Source organism: Setaria viridis, chromosome 2 (assembly GCF_005286985.2).
Source record: "Setaria viridis chromosome 2, Setaria_viridis_v4.0, whole genome shotgun sequence".
Classification (NCBI taxonomy): Eukaryota; Viridiplantae; Streptophyta; class Magnoliopsida; order Poales; family Poaceae; genus Setaria; species Setaria viridis.
The window spans coordinates 31984814-32006914 of NC_048264.2; the positions used below are offsets into that span (position 1 = coordinate 31984814).

Genomic DNA, 22101 nt, shown 5'->3' on the forward strand with positions numbered 1-22101 from the left:
CAGGGGCCAACTGCAGCGGCCCCTGTTGGAGATGTCAGACGCGCGCAAAGACGCTTGTTAGCGGCGCCGTGCACTGGCCGTCGGCCAATGAAGCAATGCAGCACCGCAACTAGCTGTTGTGTGGCCGAATGATGAAAGGGGATGGAGACACAGTCCTCCATCGAACCATAGAGGTTCTTTTTCTCTTTCTATAATCGAGTTCATGGAGAACGTCGATGCTGTTTTATTCTTACCATGATCTCATTAGCTGATTTTTCTCTGATTTCGTTTCCCCTGCTATCTTACAGAGGATGGAGATGCAGAGAGAGCGAGGCAGAGGAAACACCGTCACCGTGGGTGAAGAAAACGATGTCTGCGCCCAGCGTGATGCCCGGCCGTAGACGTCCTCATCCTCGTACGTCCTGGACATCATGGTGCGGCAAGAACGCCGTTCCTGTTTGCCGTCCTCGCTCTTCTCCGATCTTGTTCCCGCCAAAAACTCAGCGAGAGCAATGCGTCACTGATAACATGTTGAGAGTTGAAAGAGAGATTGAGAAAATAAATCTAAGGATAACATGTAGTCTTTAATAAACGTATCTTTCATTTATACTCGTACACGTTGTATGCTATTTTAATTTTTGTGGGGATAAAAGCTGCCATCACACACTACACTAAAATGTGTCAAAAAATTATTTATGGTTATATATTTTTATGATGTCATCTATTACCCACAGAGTTTAAACCTAAAATCCAACATGTACAGAGAGAAACAAAACAGAAGAAATTTCGCAAAGGGTAAATTAACCTAGTTTAATTGGATAGGGTGAGCAGAACAATCAAAACTTGGTGTATGAGTTCAAGTAGACAAAACGAATTGTTAGGGATGGTTAAAATGGATCTCTTCCTACTTGAAACAGTGGTTCAGTGAACAAAACTAAATTAGGTCTTATTTCCTGCTTTCATAATTTATCATGTTTAGGATAAGAATTTGACAGCTAATCTATATCCTTAGAATTAAAGCTGCAGGTACAAGGGTTGTCATCTTCCTCTATCGTGTAAGTCCAGTCATTCTTAAATGTATATATCAGTAATGGATGTGACTGAGATTATGTTTGATCTGGAAAACACAGGGCCCAACAGAAGTGTCATGCAATTCAACCACCATGAGTGCACCATGGGGCGTTGCGTCAACCAGCACTGACCCCGGTGCACACCAAACTCCTAGAAACTACACATATGAAATGAAAAAAAGAGCCTCATGGAAGCTGATCGATCATTTTGTTTGTTGCTACTTAGTATTTGAGGCTTATTTGAATAGATCATAATCCCCCTTTAATCCATAGGTAGGGGGGGGGATATTGAGGTGGAAAATTAGCTCATTTTCAACTTCAGGCCATATGGATTGGAAGTGATTGTGTTTATATCCAAACAAGGAAGTTCCCCACCAGCTTCAAGAGGCTAGCCTAGCACCCTTAACAATACCTAAAGTACTTAGGCCAGTCTCAATGGGAGTTTCATGAGCATTGAATTTGTTGCCACATCAGCAAAATTGCTGATTTGGCAAGGATATTATGAGGGAAGTTTCATCAGATGAGAGAGGAGTTTTATCCCCATAACACTCAACTATCGCAGTTACCAAGTTCTTGGTCTTTATAACTATACAATTAAACTACGCACTGAGACTGGTTTTAGAATATTGATATAGGCAATTAAACTACGCAACGTTTTTGTTAAGAGAGTTACCGTAGTTATTTTGACCACCAACACCATCATACCCTCGCGGAGGTTAGATGGATCAAATCAAATCGTGTCCAACAACCTTATTGGAGTATGAAGTCATTTGTCCAACTATAGAAGATTGATTACCGGCATAGCTGGCCCATTAGTAGGTCCGGACACTAATCCCATTCCTTGACAATTGCTGTTTGAAATGCTTGGGCAACAACTAGTAATGAAGAAAGGTGGCAACATCTCCTTTGAAGGTTACCCAAAAAAAAAGCGTCTCCTTTGAAGGTGATCAAAATTGCTCATCTATGATCTTTGTGAGTGGTATCCACCATGTCGCTACGGGTTACGGATGAATTTAACTTGAGCAATCATTTTAACTGAGGGTGCCTTCTCGGTCTGATTCTGGACCGATTGTGATCAAACATGCGTCTTTTTCTCTCTCTTCCACCTGTCTTGTAACTGATGTTGATAACCTTCTACTACAAAATTATAAGATTTTTTTTGAAATAAAAAATTATAAGATCGGCTGATGAAAGCCCAGCAATTTCTTTTTGAAGCAGTACCCATCACAGATTCACAACGGGGAAACCTACCACCCTGCTCCCATCAAGGCGCCAGGGAGACTGACACCGGGCCCCATAACGGATAACCCGACAGGGACCCCACATGGCAGCCACCTAGCACCCATTGCAGCACTCCCGTGGTCGAGGATATTTTTGTCCGTATGCCGCCATCCCAACAACTGACGGAGGCAGGCCCTCCACGTGCCCGCCGCTGGTTGGCTGCGCGGTCGCGTGCGGGGAGACCACGACCTGTGAGCGCGCCACGTCCTAACCACCCGACGGAGCACTCCCCCCGCTCCACTGCGCCCCCAAAGACCTGGATCCCCTGTGCCGCCTTCCTCTGCTGCATCATTCGCAATCGCAGGTGACCCACTCGTCGCCACCAAGCTAGCTTGCTCGAGCCTTTCCGAGAGGCGCATGTGACTCGCAGCGAGGCTCTGAGCTCCTTTGCTCTGAGCTCTCCTGGTGTCCGTGTCGTTTGATGCTGAGCTGAGAGACAGCAGACAGGTGAGGTGAGGAGGGAGGGATGGAGTTCAAGAACGGCGGGTCGTCGTCGCAGCGCCGGCCGGCGGTGGAGGAGGGGGCGCCCCTGGCGAGGCAGGGGTCGGTCTACTCGCTGACGTTCGACGAGTTCCAGAGCGCGCTCGGCGGGGCCGCCGGCGGCGGTGGCGGCGGCATCGGGAGGGACTTTGGCTCGATGAACATGGACGAGCTGCTCCGGAACATCTGGAACGCGGAGGAGACCCAAGCCATGGCCTCCGCCTCCGGCGCGGGGGCGCAGCCGGCGCCGCTGCAGCGCCAGGGCTCGTCGCTCACGCTTCCCCGCACGCTCAGCTCCAAGACGGTCGACGAGGTGTGGCGCAACCTCGTGCGCGACGAGCCACCGCAGGGGGTGGACGGCGGCGGGCAGCAGCAGGCCCACCGCCAGTCCACGCTCGGCGAGATGACTCTGGAGGAGTTCTTGGTCAGGGCCGGCGTGGTCAGGGAGAACCCCGCGCCCGCCGCCGCCCCAGCGCCACCGCCCATGCTGCCGCCGCGGCCGGTCCCTGTTGCCCCCAAAAGTACCGCCTTTCTTGGGAATTTCCCGGGTGCCGATGACGCCGCCGCCGCGGTAGCGCTGGGGTTCGCGCCGATCGGCATGGGGGATCCGGCCCTGGGCAATGGGCTGATGCCGCCCAGGGCGGCTGGCATGGGAGGCAGCGCCATGGCCGTGCAAACAGCGGTGAACCAGCTTGATTCTGGCGGGAAGGGGTACAGCGACCTGTTGTCGCCAACGGAGCCTCTGCCGTATTCCTTTGAGGGGATGATTCGGGGGAGAAGGAATGGCGGCGGAGTGGAGAAAGTGGTGGAGAGGAGGCATAGGAGGATGATCAAGAACAGGGAATCGGCAGCGAGGTCCCGAGCGCGCAAACAGGTCGCAACCTTTGTACTAAATTCATGCATGTCTTACCAATCAAGCCATTTGTTAGTGCAAGACTGCAATCTTGCTGAGCTGAAAATAAGATATTCGAAAATTTCATCCACAGTAGTAACTCAATATGCTGTGCTTGTTCTTGAGTCATGACTCATGACATGGTAAATTTTGGCAATTGTAAGTGTAATCAGAGTCATTGTCCAGTGCGACCTGAGCTTCTGGCTACTGAACTTGTGTTTCTTTAAAGCGGACAGTTTTTCAACTTTCCTGTTTCGTTAAAAAATATTATTTTATTGCATAGGCTTATACAATGGAGTTGGAAGCAGAGGTTCAGAAACTCAAGGAGCTGAATCAGGAACTGGAAAGGAAACAGGTGCCTTTCCTAGCTTTTTATAAACACTGCAACTGCAGGTGTTAACGCATTAACTCTTGAGGAGCATTTATTCATAATCATTCTGAAATTGGTAGTTTCACGCTTTCAGCATGTCCATTTTGCTGGCACCTATAGAGTTCCGGGGAATGATTCAATATCTATTTGTTAGGGTGCTATAAGTACGATATTCATGTGTTATGGCATACCAACCTGTGCATCTCCAAAATCAAAAAGTTGCACCCTGTATATTTCTGGATATCAATGATCTGAGCATCTTTTAGCACATCATGGACCATGTTTTTTAAGTGAACATTTTTTTTAACAAACTTTAAGTGAGCATTGCAAAACAAGGAAAGGTTTGTCAGTGTATCAACAGACTTGACATCCTGAATCACTTCGTGCAGTTATAGACTATGATACTGCATTGATGGGTTACACTAAACATTTTTAAGAATAGGCACTCATTGATGGGTCTCGTTCTTTGGATGTGCTCATTGTACTTATCGTTCATTTCTTCATCATGCAGGCAGAGATTATGGAAATGCAGAAGAACGAGGTAATTGCTTTTGTCATTTGTAAATGCCAAACCTTCCTATGTTAGACTTATATATTATCTTGGTGTTCTTTCTGCTTAAGCATGCTACTTCTTCTATTAGTTTGCCAAAAAGAAAAACAGAGACGGAAAAATCCGGTGAAGAAAAACTATATTGTTACTTTCTCTCACCTTGTGAGTGGCTAATTGAGCAACCAGTTGCTAAATTGGTTGTAGGATTCAGTTAGGGACTCGACCTTTCTTACTCTTGCAGAGTTTCTTTCATTCTGGCACAATTATGTCAACACATAACTTCAAATATGCTCCATTATCCTTCTAGGTTGCTTAGCCAATGATTTTTTTATCAATTATGAGGATCGTTCATTACTCATCAAATTACACCTGTCGTTGTCGAAAAAAATGAAAGTACTTATCAAATTACAATGACGCGCATGTACCAATGCATGATATTTCATCTCACTATTATGAGGGCTCGATGACAGTATGATTGGCTAGCTCGAGTAGGCAACGGATCAGTAAGAACTGAATTATTTGATTTTTTGAGTTGTCATCCTTTATTTCCTTTCTTAATGTTCAACTATCAGATATTTGGAGCAGTTTACAAGTACCAGAATATAATTGTAATTTCATAAAAATGAACACTTGTATTGCTATTTGCTAATGGTGGTCGCAAATTCTGGCGACAGCTACCAGAGATGTTGAAGGATCCATTCAGACGGAAGAAACGGGTGTGCTTGCGAAGAACACTGACTGGCCCCTGGTGATGGCTGTCTCGAACAGTAGATGACCTGCTACATACCTGCACTGGTTCTTGTGATCTGTATATAATTCCCCTCCGAATAGACTAGCGAAACGTAGTCAGAATCGATTGTACTGCTAGCTCCCTTCTGCCGCTTTCGTAGTGCGCAGTACTGTGGCGGTGGCATCGCAAACTGACATGTAGATTGTGTAAACCAAGTTGGAGTGAAGCCGGCAGTAGGAACCGGCTCTAGCCGTCCTCTAGAGCTTGTGTAGAGTTGTTGCCTAGGTTTGCGTCTTGCCGGCTCATCGTATAGAGATTGGATGGTTTCAGAAGATCGATGTAAGTAGATTAATGGGATCCAACTAGGGAGAGCATGGGGCCGGCTTGATGATTACCTGTGTATCTGATGGATTAAGTATGGAAATATCTGTTACTGTTTGTGTGTGATGAAAAAATCGCTCGGCGTTAATTGTGCGGGTGATGCTGTGCAGAGATAATGGAATGTTAGTAGTTGTAGAAATCATGTTCTTGTTGGTTCTTTTTGGGGAGGATTTTACTTATGGGCATGGCCCAGAAATGAACTGGGCCCTATCTGGCATTGCCCAACCGAGACGAGACGAGAACTTTTTTTATTTTTTTATTTTTTATTTTAGCATTTTGTAAAAATATATAGTCGGATGAAAAAATTGCAAAACCAGCTATTGTCGCCGGCCCAGCCGGCGGAAGGGTCTTACCACCGGCCCGGGTACACCCCTCCGCACCACACTTTCAAAAAATCATAACTAATTCATATTAACTCGGATGGAGATAAACTTTATATAAAACTTGTAGATCTCGACGAGATCTGCAACTTTGTAGTCAACTTTTTTCATTTGATGTCATATTAATGGTCAAATAATCGACACAAGTTTTAGATCTAAAATTTAATTTTTAGATCTGAAACTTGTGTCAGCAATTAAATGGCTTCAAATGAAAATAGTTTGAACTACAAAGCTGTAAATCTCGTCGAGGGCTATAATTTTCATATAAAGCTTATTTCTATCTGAGCTCGTATGAGTTAGTTATAATTTTTTGAAAGTGTGCTGCCCAATCTCAGATCTAAAAATTGAATTTTAGATCTGAAACTTGTGTCGATTATTTGAGTACCAATATGACATCAAATAAAAAAAGTTGTAACTACAAAGTTGTAGATCTTGTCGATATCTACAAGTTTCATATAAAGTTTATCTCCATCCGAGTTAATATGAATTAGTTATGATTTTTTAAAAGTGTGGTGCGGAGGGGTGTACCCCTTTCGCCAGCTGGGTCGGCGCCACCGCCGCCTGGGCCAGCGGTAAGGCTCTCCCACCGGCCCAGGTGGGGACAATAGTCTAGTTTTACAATTTTTTCATCCAACTATATATTTTTGCAAAATGCTAAAATAAAAAATAAAAAAATAAAAAAAGTTTACGAGACGAGGTCGCCTCTGTCTTGGGCGCTCGAAGCCTTGGGCCGTTACTGGTGTGGGCCTGGTGGCGGACGTGGCTTGATGCGAAAGAGCCGCCGTCGTACTGAACACATGGCCACATGCCAAGGCCGCCTGGGCCGGGTGCGCAATGCGCTGGTCGTTACCGTTGCAGGAGGGAGCCAGGGGACGCCGGACCGGGTCCGCCGCGTGCGGAGGACGGGAGGAGGGCGTGCGCCGCATGTCGCGCGGCGCGACCGAGTGTGGACGTGCTCTGCAGACTCGTTGGCCATTGACTGTCTGACTCAACGTACGGCGCAGTGTGAAGATTCTGCCCATGTGACTTCCCCGCGCAGCACGGGCCACCGGCCGACGCGAGGATCGATCGATCGGGATTCACGGGGCATTCGTTGCAAAAGAGTTTGGAAGTAAACTCGGTCGGAAGTTGGCAGTAGATCTAGGAGTAGTTCTTCGCGCGTCGGGCCTTGGCCGGTACGTCAAGGTAGACGAGAGGAGCAGACGGTAACTTGCGCAGCAAGGCCGAGCCGCGACCGCGGCCTCTGCGGCTCTGGCCCGATCGCCGACCGGTTGGTCTTGGTCATCGACGCAACGGTGCGAAGAACCGAAGATTCTGCGCGTGTGACTCCACGCCGCAAGATCGATCGACCGCCGACCAAGGCGCCCCCGAGACCGCGAGTCAGGAAGCACGCGCGCGCGCGCGAGGAAACACTCTCGCACGTTGGACTTGGAGCTCGGAACTAGGCGTAGCTGCACAACTTGCGCGACCGCTGGCGGGTCATAACTTGGCATGCCCGGCTTGGGGAAACACCAGCATCTCCCTCCGATTTGAGGGGAACGGGCGACATCTCCCGGAGCTGTCAGCTTGCAGCAGACAGGATGAGCAGTTGCAGGCCCCAGTGCAACGTTGCACGAGACGGTCAGTTGTAGATGGCTACTTTACACATTTCAACAGAATCCTAGTGTCTCCCGGCAGGAAGCAGTCGCTGCCTCACTGTGCCAGTTCAAATGATGGTTCCTGACTGCACGGTACAAGCCACCGGCCCTTGCCCTTCTCAGTTCTAAATTAAGGGTCAGTTTGGTACCTCTTGTTAAACTTTAGGTGCTAAAAGTTGCTAAACTTTAGTTGCTAAAATTTAGCCAAGGCTGTTTGATTCCCTTTGCTAAAAGGCATTTAATGAGCTATAAAAAAAACTTATCTACCCTTATTAAAGGTGCGCAGGAGGGGGGAGACAAGCAATAAATGAAAGGTATAGGTTGTCCAGCCCACCTTTTAGCAAGTTTTAGCAACCAAAAACTTGCTAAAGTGCTAAACTTTAGCAACTCAACTTTAGCAAGTTTTAGCAAGGGTGTTTGGCAGTTTAGCAGCTAAAAGTTGCCACCCCTGCCGGTTACCTTACACCTTCCATGCATGTGGATGCAATACTACACCGGGGCACGTATGAACAATTATCAATAATTCAGCGTGACATGATTAAATCCGTCTCAGGGCTCCTATATAACTTTTGGAAGCTAGTGAAGCTTCGTAACTTTAAAGCCCATTAAAACTCATTAGGTCCAAATTAAAAGTCTAAATCAACATTTTAATATTGTAGAATCAATATTTCTTAGAAATTAAACTAACATCTAAAAGTAACAGATTCATCATTTTCTTAAATATATATCAACATTTGTAGAAAGTAACCACATTCAACAGTTTTTTATAGCCTATTTCAACATATGAAAGAAACAGATTCAAGCTAAAATTCAACATTTTGAAAGTGCTACTTTTGTTTCTTCTTCTCGGGAGCCACAAATGGCAGCCGCAGTGGCGGACATGGTGGAGCTTGTCGGTATTTAGACCCGACAACCTACCGAGTGAGTGTCCAAGGTAGTGTTTAGTGCGTGGGGCTCGTCGAGATCAGGAACTTGAAGGTGAACTCGAACACACGATTTAGATAGGTTCGGGCTGCTAGATTGCGTAATACCCTATGTCTGTATGTCATTGTATTGAATTGCTTTGGAGGGGGTCCCTACCTCACCTTATATTGCCCATGGCAGGGTTATAGGTCGATTGTTTACAAGAATACTAGTCGGATTTGACTAGTGAGTCCTACTCTAATTGCTATGAGTAGTTTCCTACTCCTCGACTAGTTCCTATCTTGCCACGTAGACCACGCCGTCCTGCACCATAGTCTTCATGTCTAACACGTCTCGGTGTCTAGCCCTGTATCTAGGACTGTCCAAATCTTCTAGTGGGTCCATAGATGTATGTACGACAAGCCCCTGGGTACTTTTTGTCAAATGCAGCAGTTCCGAGTACTTTTGTAGGCTTCTCCGACTAGTTTTGGTGCTCTTTGAGTACTCCACCGATTTGAGTCTTCAAACGTAGTTGAGTATTGCCATGCGACTAGAATGTGCTCAAGCCTCATTTAACTTGGTCTTGAATTTTATATGGAAGTGCCACGAAAGTCGCACTCCATATGGAGTAGCCCCCGAGGCTTAGGTTGAATCAAAGAATCAGGTTGAGGGTCAATCTGTAATTTTACATATCTTTTTCTTTAAAACCCAAAGAAAAAACTTTTTAGCCGATGGGCACGTGGCATGCAGCCCCCGAGCCGTTACACGACTAGTTTGGGTAGAAGGGTAACCCACTGGTCAACGTGACCGTTCGCAAACAGTAACCTTATCTCTTCTGAAAATATTGGAAACTGCCAGCCAGATGCGAAATCCTCGGACGTTTTAAAAATGGAATATTTCCGTTAATCTCGCTACTGTTTTAACTGCACTATGGTTATAAATAGCGGAGGAAAGCTTCCCTTCCATCTCATTGCTCTTTTATCTTCCGCACTGTAGCCCTAGCGCCATTGCTGCCCGATCCTCGAGCTTGAGCGCCACCATCCTCCACCACTTAGCCTTCCGAGCGCATGCGTAAGAAGACCCTCGTGGCAGCTCGGATGGGGAATAAGGCAACTTCAAGCAAGGCGGCTGAAAGCGGGAAGAAGAAGTCATTGAAGAAGAAGGAGATCCAACTGCTGGCTCCCAAATACGGCAAGACTGACCAGACGGCCCCGCCATTGCCTGCGTGCGCTTGGAAGAAATCCGTGCTGAAGGAAGCGGAGATCAAGGCATTGGTGGCAGCCAATCTACTCCAAGGGCAGGACATCATCAACTGGAGAGCTGCATACGGCAACCCTTGGCCAATGGAGACGTATGTCGATGAGACGGTAATCTTCACTTATTTCATTGAACACGACTTGGCTTTGCCTGCTTTGGATTCCTTCCGGGGACGGCAAGAGTATTATAATCTGGAACTTGTTCATCTCAACCCCAACAGTATTCTGCATATCACAATTTTGGTTCATCTCTGTGAAGCCTTACTGGGAATCCAGCCGCATTTTCAGCTGTTCCGCAAGTTCTTTAGAGTCAAGCCCCAGCTCAAGATGGAGCATACATAAGTAGTCGGCGGGGTTGGGATCCAAATGAGGGAGAAGGTGAAGGGCTTATACTTGGAGTACGAGTTGGTTGACTCGCACTCTGGGTGGAAGGAAAGGTGGTACTACATTAGCAACCATGAGCCCAAGCTTGCCAAGGTGATAGGCCACCGCCCGATTTGGAACAACAGGTGGTTGGACGAGCCTACCCACAAAGATAGCTTGCAGCTACCTGATCTCCGGGAGAAGATAGCCAGACTCAAGCAACAAGGGCTTACAGGAGTTAGGGTGGCTTTTAGTTTCAGGAAGATGCGGATTCAACCCCTGCAACTGCGGTGTACATGGGGGTACGACTACTCTGGCCCCATTGATCCATCCCAGATGTCACCAGAGGACCTCACCGTGGACGAAGTCATGGCACGATTGAGGCACCTTTTCAAGCATGCAAGCGAGTTCCCAACAATCGTGCGGGAGTACTGCGCCACCAACCCGCCAAGTAGTGTAAGTATCTATGGCCGTAGCCCCCAAGTACTGATTTTTGTAACTGCTGATGTTCTGATTTGTCTTCTTATGCAGGAAGATGTACACTTGTTCTGCTCTGCTGCTCCTCCTCCTCCCGGATCAAGTGGTTCTGAGCCGCTCCACGCGTACACCACGGCTGCAAGTGTATAGGGGGTAGTCGAGGAGGAGGAGTCAGAGGAATTCTCATCCTTTAGCAGCTCCAACTCTGAGCCTACTGAGGATTTTGTAATCAAGACCCAGCTATAGACAAAGCCAGATCTTCCTCCGGGTCATCCAAGCGTGCGCTGGAGGATGATCTGGAGGCTGGGCTGGTGCCACCGCCGAAGCGGAAGCGCACCGTCGCTGTGAAGCACATGATAAAGAAGCCTCTCACCGCCAAGGACGTGCCTCCATCAGTAATAACTTTCGAAGAAGGACAAGATCCTGAGGATCAAGTACCTGTAAGTAAATTCTTTACTACCATGTCTACTCAATACGACATTGGTGGATTGCAGATAGTCTGGGAGGTGACTGAGGCGGAGAGGACGACTACCGAAGCCGTGCAGCAACAGTTGCCAGTGATTGAGGAGGTCATCGTGATTGACGATGACGAAGAACCTCCCGTTGCTAGAGTCAACCCTGTCAGTGCACAATCTACTCGAGAGGCGAAGACAACAACCAAGACTGGCGAGGATCAGACTGTGATCCAACAAGCCCCGCCAAAGAAGTTGTCGCCAACCATCAAGCCTATGCGCTTGTCAGGGGAGCCCTCTTTGAAGGTGAAGAGGTCTTCAAAGTAAGTACTTGTACTTCATTTGAGTACTAATTGTAATTTGATATTGCCTTGTAGTATGTCTTTTGACACTTTGTCTTTTGCAGGAAATTCTCCAGCATGGAAATTGGAGGCCTGAGCCCGAAGTCTACAACCGATGGCAGTAGCCAATCGGCCCAAGACCTCGTCCCAGCGCCTATAAGTCTACCGCTAGAATATCAACTTTCTCCGATGATGAATCAAGGTGCGGTATCCCTTGTTGCCACATTAATGCAAGATGTAATTTCTTCACTAAGTGATGCTTTAGTGCCAGCCCCCGAGCTACCAGTAGCCGAGGCCATAGCAGTGACTACCTCCGGTGTTGTGGCTACTCTTGTAGCCCCCGAGCCGGATGTAGTGCCCGGAGCTGCGGTGGCAACTACGTCTAGTGTCGTGGATACCCTTGTAGCCCCCAAGCCAGAGGTAGAGGCTGAAGTTGCCAGAGTGCTGGAAGTATTGGCCTCCATCCCGCCTTTCAAGATGGGTCCGTCGACCAGCCGTGCCTTGGTTTCGCTTGGTGGAACAATCGCCGAAGAGCATGAGGAACCATGGAAGCTGAGGGGGTGAAACTGGAAGACATCCAACTCATCGTCGACCCGCTGCTCACCATAGAGAGGGAGGTTAATGTCGGCGTTTTATACCTGGCAACCTACCGAGGGGGTACCCGAGGTAGTAGATTTGTTGGTGGGGAATCGCTGGACCTGGAACTCGAAGGTAAAAGTGAAGACACAAGACAAAGATTTATACAGGTTCGGGCTGCCAGAGTAGCGTTATACCCTACGTTTTGTTTGGGGTATTGTATATCGCGCCCTGCGCTTGGGTGTTGAGTAGCCTAGAGTGGAATTTCATTGTATTGGGTTCTTAAATTTTTGGAGGCATAGAACGCGTGGACGCCGGTGGTAATCGCGTGGCTGCCACTACCCAAGTAATTACTGCGGGTATCGGCGACAACCCTGGAGCTCTGCTGCCTGCCCCATCAAGTTTGCCAGTTACTAGTACCTCACAAATGCGCTTGGTGAGGAAAGCTCCGCTGGTGCCTCGTCGGTCGACCAGGTGAGTAACTCACTGTGATTTGAGCATTGAATTTGTATCGAGTAGTTGCTCTATGTTTCTGATGCTTTGTTGTGTGTAGGTCATCTTCGAGTGTTGACCTTGGTGCGGCAGGCACAGGCCCAGTATTTGATGATGAAAACCACTCAATTGTGAACCCAACACCCACGCCTGTAATCGAATCCGAGGAGAACTTAGCTCTGGTGATGGGGGAAGACGCTACGTCATTAGCGGCCGCATTGCTGCATGATGTGATCGGTTCTCTCCAGGATGTAGAATCGGCAGCTCCCCCAACTACTGCCCTCGGACCGCTGCCTGAGGCCGTATTAGTTGAAGAACCGTCTACGACAGATGTCTTAGGCACCGTTCCTCTCAACTCTGCGGATATTGAAACCCCCGAGCTCGAGGCCATGCGCGCCCTTGGATCTGTTGCAGTGGCTGCAGGGATGTTGTCGGAGGTAGGGCTATCATTTAACAGGGAACTAGGTTTGGTGCCCAGCGTGAAGACTAGTTCAGCGGCTGAGCATCCGTTGCCATGGAGGGAGATGGAGGCTTTTGAGAGCCCCCTATTGGAGCCACAGGCCATATCCTCCATCTTGGAGATGAACCAGCGTGTTGTGGCGTATACTAAGTGTGGTGGATCCACTTCGGATTTGCTTGGTTAAACATGATTTAGCCGCATGACACGCGACGCTCATGCCTAAACCGAGTAAAAACGAAGTGCCGTCGGATTTCATCCGATTTAACCACTTGAACAGGACCGAATAGCAAACCCACACGAAGGTGAGCGGTTCCAGAGAATACAACAAGTCCACTGAGTTAACGAATTAACCCTTTAGTTTGACCGTGAAAACAACATCAGAGTTTTACAAGGTTCAGCAAAAAAAAAACAATAACAAAAGGTAAAGCAACTAGCGGAAGCGAACTCGTCGGGGGTCGGACATCCCTGGTGAGGCCAACCGGGACATCAATGATCCCTCTCCTCGCCGTTCGAGGAGGGATCCCACTCAACCGTCCAACCCAGAGGGAGTTGGGGCGGCCAAGTGCCAGTAGAAGGAGGCTCAGAGGCAGCAACTTCACCTGAAAAAGAAGAGCCACAACAAGACTGAGCTACTAAGCTCAACAAGACTTAACCGATAGGGAGCGCGCTGAACTACCTCTTCTAGACATGCAAGGCTTTTTAGCTAGGGGGTTTGTTTGCCAAAAGCGCTAGGTGTATCCTTACTTTTAAGTTTTAGCTCCGGTTCTAACTTCATTATCCGGTCTAAGTTTGCATCCTATTCTAAGCAACATAAAACCAACCAAAGGGTATGTACATCATCAACAAAACCATGTCATCATCAGATTCCTTATTTACTCAGGGTGACATAGCGATCAAGCAGTCTCAAACTGTGAGAGGCAGACGAATTGATTCGAGTTTCTTAACCATGCATGGCGAACCTAATGTCACGACATCCGCGCACCCCAAGGGCCGCTTCCTGTGTCGGCCGTCCCCATCAATTCCCAGGCGCGTGTCAGGTCCAAACTTCCCTTGGCATGCAATGCTCCACAGTCCCGGCCTCTACCGTACTGTGACAGCACTTGCACCCACATGATGCACCATGGGAACCTCGTTCCAGGGACAGCAGGGGTATAAGCCACGCCCTAGTTCAATCAGGTACTAGGCTTCCCCATCCCATACTAGGTATGAGATTAGTACTTTCAAACACTTGATCACGAACACCACCACTGTCGGGCCTTAGCAAGTTTCATAGACAGACGGGGCGATCATCCGACCACCAAAGAGTTACCCAAAACCCTGCCCCGTCCATCGTCCTTATAGTTGTAATGGAAGGGTAAACATCCAACTCCTACAACTCGCGAGTGACAGGACATCACTCGGCTTTTACCGTCTCCTTTTTAAGCAAAGCATCTACTCGGTCCAACAGCTAGTGTTCAGATCAAGGGAGCTAGGTTATGCATCTAGGGTTCCAAACAACTCCTATACATAAATGCACAAGCATGTTAAAGAAGGCATGCGCAAGTCTGCTAAAACATAGGGGAATTCATGCATCCGGGGCTTGCCTTCGAGCAAGGAGGGAGGGAACTGCTCGACTTCTTGGGCAGCTTCGGCTTCTGGGAGCAGGAGCTCAGCTACACCGTCGTCTTCTGGCGCCGGGTGCAGCTCGTAGTAGCCGTCGGCGAGACGCAACTCTACAAGAATGCAATGCATTGGTTAGCATAGATGGTTATTTCAACAGCAACACTTGCAAGTTTGAGCCCAGAAACTTGCGGCAAGTTACAGGAAGGTGGGGAGGTTCAATGGATTTGATGGAGATCAAGAGGTAAGGGTCGGAGGGGAGGAACTTATGATCTGACCCCTATTCTAGAGGAATAGATGTGCTAGGGGTCCTCAGACTAAATGCTGAAAAGTCCCTAGGTTTTACACATACACCCTCGGTTCAAAGAAAAAGGTACAGCCGAGCCCTCGGGCGAGGCGGAGAAGGGTCGGCGGAACAGACAGGGTCGGGCGAGACGGAACCGGGGTCGGGCGGATAGGAGGGATCGGACGAGGCGAATAAGGGTCGGCAACCTACCTTCGTCTTACAGAGAAGGCTTGGGTGGAAGGACTAAGGGGCTTGGGACAGCGGCGAGGATGTCCGGCGGTGTCCGGCGGCGACGGTGTTCCTTGTGGATCACAAGCAAGCTCTTGGGTAGCACTGAAAGCAGTGGCTGGCGGGTTTGGAAAAAAAGATGGTGTTTGAGCAGAGAGGAGAGTTCCTCAGACTTAGGTGGTGGCGTTGGGAGCTCGAACAGGGAGCAAGAGAGATGGCAGCGAAGGCAAAGGGGAACTCCGGCGGGGCTTCTGCATCCCATTTTATAGCTGCGCAGAAGAGGGAAGGGGGAGGGAAGGGGGAGCGGCGCGAAGGCCGGGGAAGAAACGATGGAGTGCTCTGCCCGAGCGGCGATTGAGCGACGAGGGCGGTGGAGCAGGACTTCGGGGATGACGCCGGCGGTCATTGGGCACTGACGTCAGGGCGGCGCAGGCACGGGTTTGCCGGTGGTTGAGATTTGGCGGAGGCGGGCGTCGTCGTGCGGTGGATCTGATGGAAGTGACCGGGAAAACGACACTAGAAACGAGGGCGCACAGGTGAGAAGACAGGCGGCTGCGGGCGCGCGGGCAAGCGTGGAGCAACAGATTGTCGGGGCGGCTTCTGACAGGGCGGGAAAAGGAGCTGTCGCTGCCGCGGTCTGGGTTGGCGGAGGAGGAATCGTCGCGTAGCGAAGACCGGGGCAGCGCGACTGTGGCGAGGTGACGGAAAAGACGGGCGGCATCGGGCTCTGCGGCCGGGATCTGGCGATGTGATGATGGGCGCGGGCGGCGAGGTGCTACAGAAAGGGTGGCAAAGGAGCTTCCGCCGCGATTGGGGAAGGGGGCGCGAGAATCCATCCGGTCGCGGGCCGGCGACGAGGCGGAGCGGCGGGCGTCGGAGGAGTCAAGCCCAAGGCTGGGGAACTCTGAAGCGGGCATGCAACTCGAGTCCGCCTGTCGCGGGAGATCTGGAGAAAAGATCTCATGGGCCCACCGGTCAGTCTCGGTGGTCCACAGCTCGAACTGAAGGGCGACGCTGCGGGATGGCTTAGGAAGATCCGACGGTGGGTTGGGGGTCGGCGGGGTCGGAACGGGGACAACACGGCGAGGGGTCGGATCGAAGGGGTCGGGAGCTCTGGAGGTGTAACACTTAGGCCTGGAAAAACTGAGACAGGTGATCAGGGACTCGGATTAAGATTGACGCGAAGGATTTTATCCGAGGCCGTTACACTAAGGTGAGTTCAACTCTTGTAATCTTCTTGCTTGATTTGAGTGACAGCTTTTCCATTAGGAGTGCTGATGTTTCTGTACTTAGGATCTGTTTGAGAAGTCTCGTCAAAATGTCCAACTTCTGCGGGAGCAAAGTGAGGCTGGCGTCGCATTGAGCTTCTGGAGAAGGAATTGGCGAGGAGCATCGGCGGACTGCCCAGTTTCTGGAGCATATGATAACGCCGTTGCGTCATTCCAGGTGGAGTGGCGGGAGTTTCAAGGTAAGAAGAACTGCATCATTACGCGCAACAAGTCCTTACATCATAAAGTTGAAGGTGAGTACTCATGCATGCAGTCTTTGAGTTGTTTGTTGTATATGGTCTGTCCTCTGACTACCCGTTGCTGTTTTGTAGAGTTGAAAATTCAAGAGACTGTGTTGAAGAACACAATCACTGACTGGTAGGATGCCTTCTGTAGGCCGGCTGAGGAGCATGAAGAGCTCAAAAGTCGGTTGGAGAAAACAGAGCGCGATCTAGAGAAGGAATCTAAAATGCGCCGAGACGATGATGTTGGCCTAGTTGGGGCCATGAATACTCTCAAGGTGCAACAAGAACTTCTCTAGGAGTGATCTGATGCGGCACGACCTCTGGCTGACATGGTGCAGCCTCCTGAGGAAGGAGTAGAGCCTCGTCCCCTGCTGGATAGGGTTAGGGATGCACCGGCAAGGATTAATAGCCTAGTCCAAGGTATGGCCAAGTTGGTGTCCAAGGAGCTGCTGGGATTCGTCAAGTCATTTTATTCCAAGGCTAAACTGTCTCTAGTGGCGGAGGGTGTTCGTGCGGATTGCTCGGATGAAACTTATCAGTAATACTTAGAAGAATTGGACCGCAAAGCTAAGGAGGTAGCCAAATTCATCAACCTGCAGTAGTCTTCTAGGTTCATATTGGTTGACTATTCCTTGTGTCTTTGAACAAAGATCTTTTGGAGGAACTAAAATGTTGTATTGTAGTTTCCGACTAGTGCATCCATGATGATTCTTAGTACTTTGTTGAGCATTTGTTTATTGCTTACTTGACTTGTGATCTCAGCTAATAAGTAGTCTGTGGTAGCTTACTACTCGTAACCTTGCAGAGGAAGAAGTCATCCTTTTTTTCTGCATTATTGCGAGTGTACCCAAGAGGACACACGAGAGTATTGTGCCTTTGTCCTTTGTGCCTGCATTATTGCGAGTGTATCCAAGAGGACACACGAGGGTACTATGCGTACCTTGTCATTTTGCAATCAGGGCGGATCACATGCGAGCGCTTACTCTGATTGGTTGATTTTGCACGTGGGTCCTGTGTTGGGATACGAGGTAGGCTACGCTAGCGCAAAACAAAATTTTTCTACCGCGTAAACCAGGAAAACTACCATATATGGATCACGGGATTACCACTCGACGCACTGGTGCGGAAGATGTAGAATCGTGTCGGGGCAGCGAAGTCAATCAGCGTAGTCAAACACGTAGTTGATCATGTCGACGTCGAGCAGCTCCTCAGCAGCTCGTCCACGTACAACGAGGTCCTCCTCGTGCCGCAGCTTATCATCGGCTCGTCGTGGCTCGTCGCCGGCTCGTCCGAGTGCTGCAGGTGAACCACCTCCAAGGTATCCACACGTGCAAGGAGGAAGCGTCGCAAGCTGGACTGCTAGGTCCGCGAATTGCAACAAGGTGAGGGCATGGGAGGCGCGGCGGCTATGCTTCGGCCAAAAGGTGTCAACCCTAGGGTGCCCCCACCGCTCTATTTATAGAGGTTCCTGACGGGCCTCTGCGTCCGAGGCCCATTAGTACTCATAAACTTGATCCAATTCGGATCACATCCGAATTGGGCTTCCAACCCCTTAAGTGTGTGACCCTATAGGTTCGGATACATATAGACATGGCCCGAGTACTCCTACTCAGCCCAATAGTCGGTAGCGGCCTCTACCAAAACGTGCCAACTCCTATACGCACACGAAGATCATATCAGATGAACCGTCACAACATCACGTACATGCTATTCCCTTTGCCTCACGATATTTGGTCTAGCTCCAAGCCAACTGCTCTTTCTCGATCTTGTGATTCGGAATCCCTTTGTAGGTTAACTCTTAACCTTACGTAGCATGGCCATGCATTTCCGGATCCGATCACTCGAGGGGCCCAAAGATATCTCTCTCAATCAGAGAGAGGCAAATCCCATCTTGATTGACCATGCCTCACAGCATGCTTCTTGACAAACCCAAAAGGTACCGTTTTAACTACCTTGTTACGGTGTAGTGTTTGATAGCCCCTAAGTAAGTCGATCCACATCTTGAGTACATGCGACAATCTCAGGTCTGAGGACAAAGTGTACATGTTGTGTAAAGAGAGAACTACTTCTCGTGTTGGGTCAGTCCTAGCACATATCTCTACATGTGCCCATATTATTAGTTTGACATCTTCATGTCCATGACTTGTGAAACATAGTTATCAACTAATACATGTGCTAGTCTAATATTTATGTGTGTCCTCACATGAACTCCGACTAGGGACAACTTTAGAATAACCATACAAGTAAAGAGTTTCACGTACAATTCACATAATTGCAAATCAATTCAAGTAGCCTTTAATGGATATTCAATGAACACAATATACAAATCATGGATCACAATATGATATCATCATCTCTATGATTGCCACTAGGGCATATCTCCAACATCCTGTACTTGTGCCAGGTTATGGGGCAAGCTTTGCACTGTGTAGTCACGGGAGTGTGGTGGCGATCTTTGGATGGTAGCTTAGCTTCCTAGCTATAAATAGGGCTCCATCTGCCTCTGTGAAAAGCATGGCTCAGGTTATTGCAGTAGTTGGCCTTAGGCTTCTTCTCTTTGATGGTGGCGAGCTTCCAATGAGCGCCCTGGTGCTAGAAGATTCCTTGTATTGAGGTTCCACATTCCCTCCACAGATCCTAGAGCTAAGTCCGGTGGCTGCGATGCTAGAAGAATCCTCGTACGAGGAAGCACCGTGTGCCCCAGCTTTTCCCCTACTCTCTAGATGAATCGATGCTGGAGCTCGCTGGTGGAGAAAGGCGAGCGTCCTGGTCTTTATCTAGCTATCTGCTTCAGGATGGTGGTGTGGTCCCAACCACTCCCTCTCTCCGTAGTTTCTTCGAGCAAGATTCAAGTACACAATGTGTACCCGTAGTTCTGTTCCAGGTGTTTGTGGAAGAGAGAGGGAGGTGATGCTTGATGAGACGACGAGGGTGTTGTATGCCCCGGTCTTCATCCGAGTCACCGTCGAGGGGAGGAGTAGGGCACATCTGCCTAGAGCGCAGCTTTCTGGCGTGGACTTCCTTCTTCTCGAAGCTTCTTGCTCCTGGTGTTGGAGTAGTCTTCCAGGCTTATCCGTGCATGCTTAGCGTGATATTGTAAAAGCCTGAGACTTCTGTTGTAACCGCCAGTAGGCAGTTGCTTGCAGTCGTTGTTGTGCACTTTTGTTGTACTCTTGACATTCCAACTTCTTGAGGCGGAAGCATTTGATGTATCCAGCAAGATTCGTTAATACAAAAAATGCATGTATGAGATAAATAGTCAAAACGAGCAGTTTTGTGTACTCTTCTTATCGACTTGTTGGCTTTTTACGCCGTTGGTTAGCTCGTGGTAGCTGCTGACCCGCCTTTGCGAGCTGCTAGGTGAGTTGAATAACTCTAGAAGACTTGTGACTACAAGTCGAAACTGGGGCGCTAAGGCCCTGAGAGCTGAATAGCTCACGGTTTGCAGCTGACCCACTTTTGCGAGCCACCTGGTGAGTTGAATAACTCAAGTAGACTTATGATTACAAGTCGTACTGAGGCGCTAAGGCCTAGAGAGCTGAATAGCTCATGGTTGCAATTGACCCGTCTTTGCAAGCTGCTAATGGAGGTGAGGACAAGTAGTCAACTGCCGCCAAAAAGTAATTGTAAAAAAAGGTTGAGGCCAGTGGCCTATGCACAATGTCCCGTAGTCTACTGACTAGGGGTAGAAATGACAGAGATGCTCGATGTTCCATGAGTTCTCAACGTCTTCACCGAAGAGATGTTGTAGCCTGTAGGATCCTGGGCCTATGACCTTGGATATGATGTAAGGCCCCTCCCAAGGCTAATTGAGTTTGGGCAGCCCTGTGGTGCCTTCGATGCGCTTGAGGACCATGTCACCGATGTTGAATGAACGTTCTTTGACGTTGCGATCGTGATAACAACGGAGTCCTTCAAGGTACCTTGCTGACTGGACCAGTGCTGCACAACGGGCTTCTTCTAGACTGTCTATGTCTATACGTCTTGTTTCTTCTGCCGTGCCTTCATCGTATTGTTCAACTGTGGGAGATTTCCACATGATGTCGGCAGGGAGTATGGCTTCTGATTCATAGACCAGGAAGTAGGGTGACTGCCCCGTAGGCTTGCACGGTTGAGTATGTAGCCCCCAGAGTACGTTGGGTAGTTCTTTGAGCCACTTGCCTCCCTTGGTGTTGCCAATGTCGTGGAGCCTTTTCTTCAGCACATCAAGTAACTTCCCGTTGGCGCACTCAACTTGCCCGTTGGCTCTTGGATCAGCGACAGAGACATAACGAACATCGATTCTGCTATTTTCATAGTACTTCCAGAATTCATGGTTGTTGAAATTGGAGCGTAAATCTGTGATGATCCAGTTTGGGAATACATACCGGTGGACGATCTCGTTGAGTAAGTCGAGTACTCTGTCCGCTTTGGTACAGGTGATAGGTTTCACTTCAGTCCACTTGGTGAATTTATCGATGCCTACGAGTACTCGGTTGAATCCTCCAGGCGCAGTTGGGAGTGGTCCAATCATGTTGAGCCCCCAGCATGCAAAGGGCCATGTTAGAGGTATCTTGATGAGCTTGTAGGTCGGGATATGTTGTTGCTTTGCAAAGAATTGACAACCTTGGCATCGACGAACTAGTGCCTCTGCATCGGCTAGAGTGGTAGGCCAGTAAAATGCTGCTCTGAAGGCCTTGCCAACTATTGTGCGAGAAGATGCGTAGTTGCCACAGATCCCTTTGTGTATTTCCTCCAATATGTCCTTGCCCTCTTCTCATGTGACACACCTCATGAGTACTCACGAAGATGCGCCTTTTCTGTATAGCTTGTCTCCGACGAGTACATAGCCTTTGCTTTGCCATAAGACTTGTTATGCTTGTGTTTTGTCTGAGGGTAGTTTGTGCTCTTTGATATAGTCAATAAATAGTGTTCTCCAATCCACATCAATCATCATAACCTCCCGGCCTGGTTCTATGGGACCGTGATCGGTGGTTGCTGAGGGTGCCTGCTCCGTGATGGATGGCTTCCGAAGCTCGTGGATGAAGACACCTCCTGGAACTTGAGCCAGCGACTACTAGGTCTAGGACGAGAGGATACCATCCTGGGTCTAAGAAACTAGTCCACTAGTTCTTCTTGGAGAGAGTAATTGGCACCTCGGACCACTTGAGAAACGTAGGTGTTGCTTGTTCAATGGACATGATCTCTCGGAGGGCTAGTTTCTGAGACCGCTTAGTAGCAGTACCCGGTGTGCCACCAAAGATAACGTTGATGGTGTTGGACGGGTTTTGAAATTTGCCGTTGTCACCACGATTTTTGTCTTCTTTGGCCTTGCCTTTGTCCTTGGTTCCAGGAGGTTCCGGCAGATCTTTCATGACTGCGCAAAATATAGTAATCCATCGCAGAGTGCTTATGATACGGGTGCC

At 49.0% G+C, this 22101-nt stretch overlaps 1 protein-coding gene across 1 annotated transcript; it reads left to right on the forward strand.

Moving 5' to 3' along the window:
- The first annotated feature begins 2555 nt into the window (after window positions 1–2555).
- On the forward strand, window positions 2556–5821 carry LOC117841951 (bZIP transcription factor TRAB1). The gene is made up of 4 exons (XM_034722275.2): window positions 2556–3684; window positions 3986–4057; window positions 4584–4613; window positions 5297–5821. The coding sequence occupies exons 1-4, from the start codon at window positions 2797–2799 to the stop codon at window positions 5372–5374; spliced, it is 1068 nt and encodes a 355-aa protein (XP_034578166.1). The 5' UTR covers window positions 2556–2796; the 3' UTR covers window positions 5375–5821.
- Window positions 5822–22101: the final 16280 nt, after the last annotated feature.

Excerpts from the sequence above, each read along its gene's own strand:
- LOC117841951 (XM_034722275.2), top strand. The coding sequence starts at position 2,797 with ATGGAGTTCAAGAACGGCGGGTCGTCGTCGCAGCGCCGGCCGGCGGTG. Across the intron at positions 3,685-3,985 it reads GGTCCCGAGCGCGCAAACAG|GCTTATACAATGGAGTTGGA; the intron begins GTCGCAACCTTT and ends TTTATTGCATAG. Across the intron at positions 4,058-4,583 it reads AGGAACTGGAAAGGAAACAG|GCAGAGATTATGGAAATGCA; the intron begins GTGCCTTTCCTA and ends TTCATCATGCAG.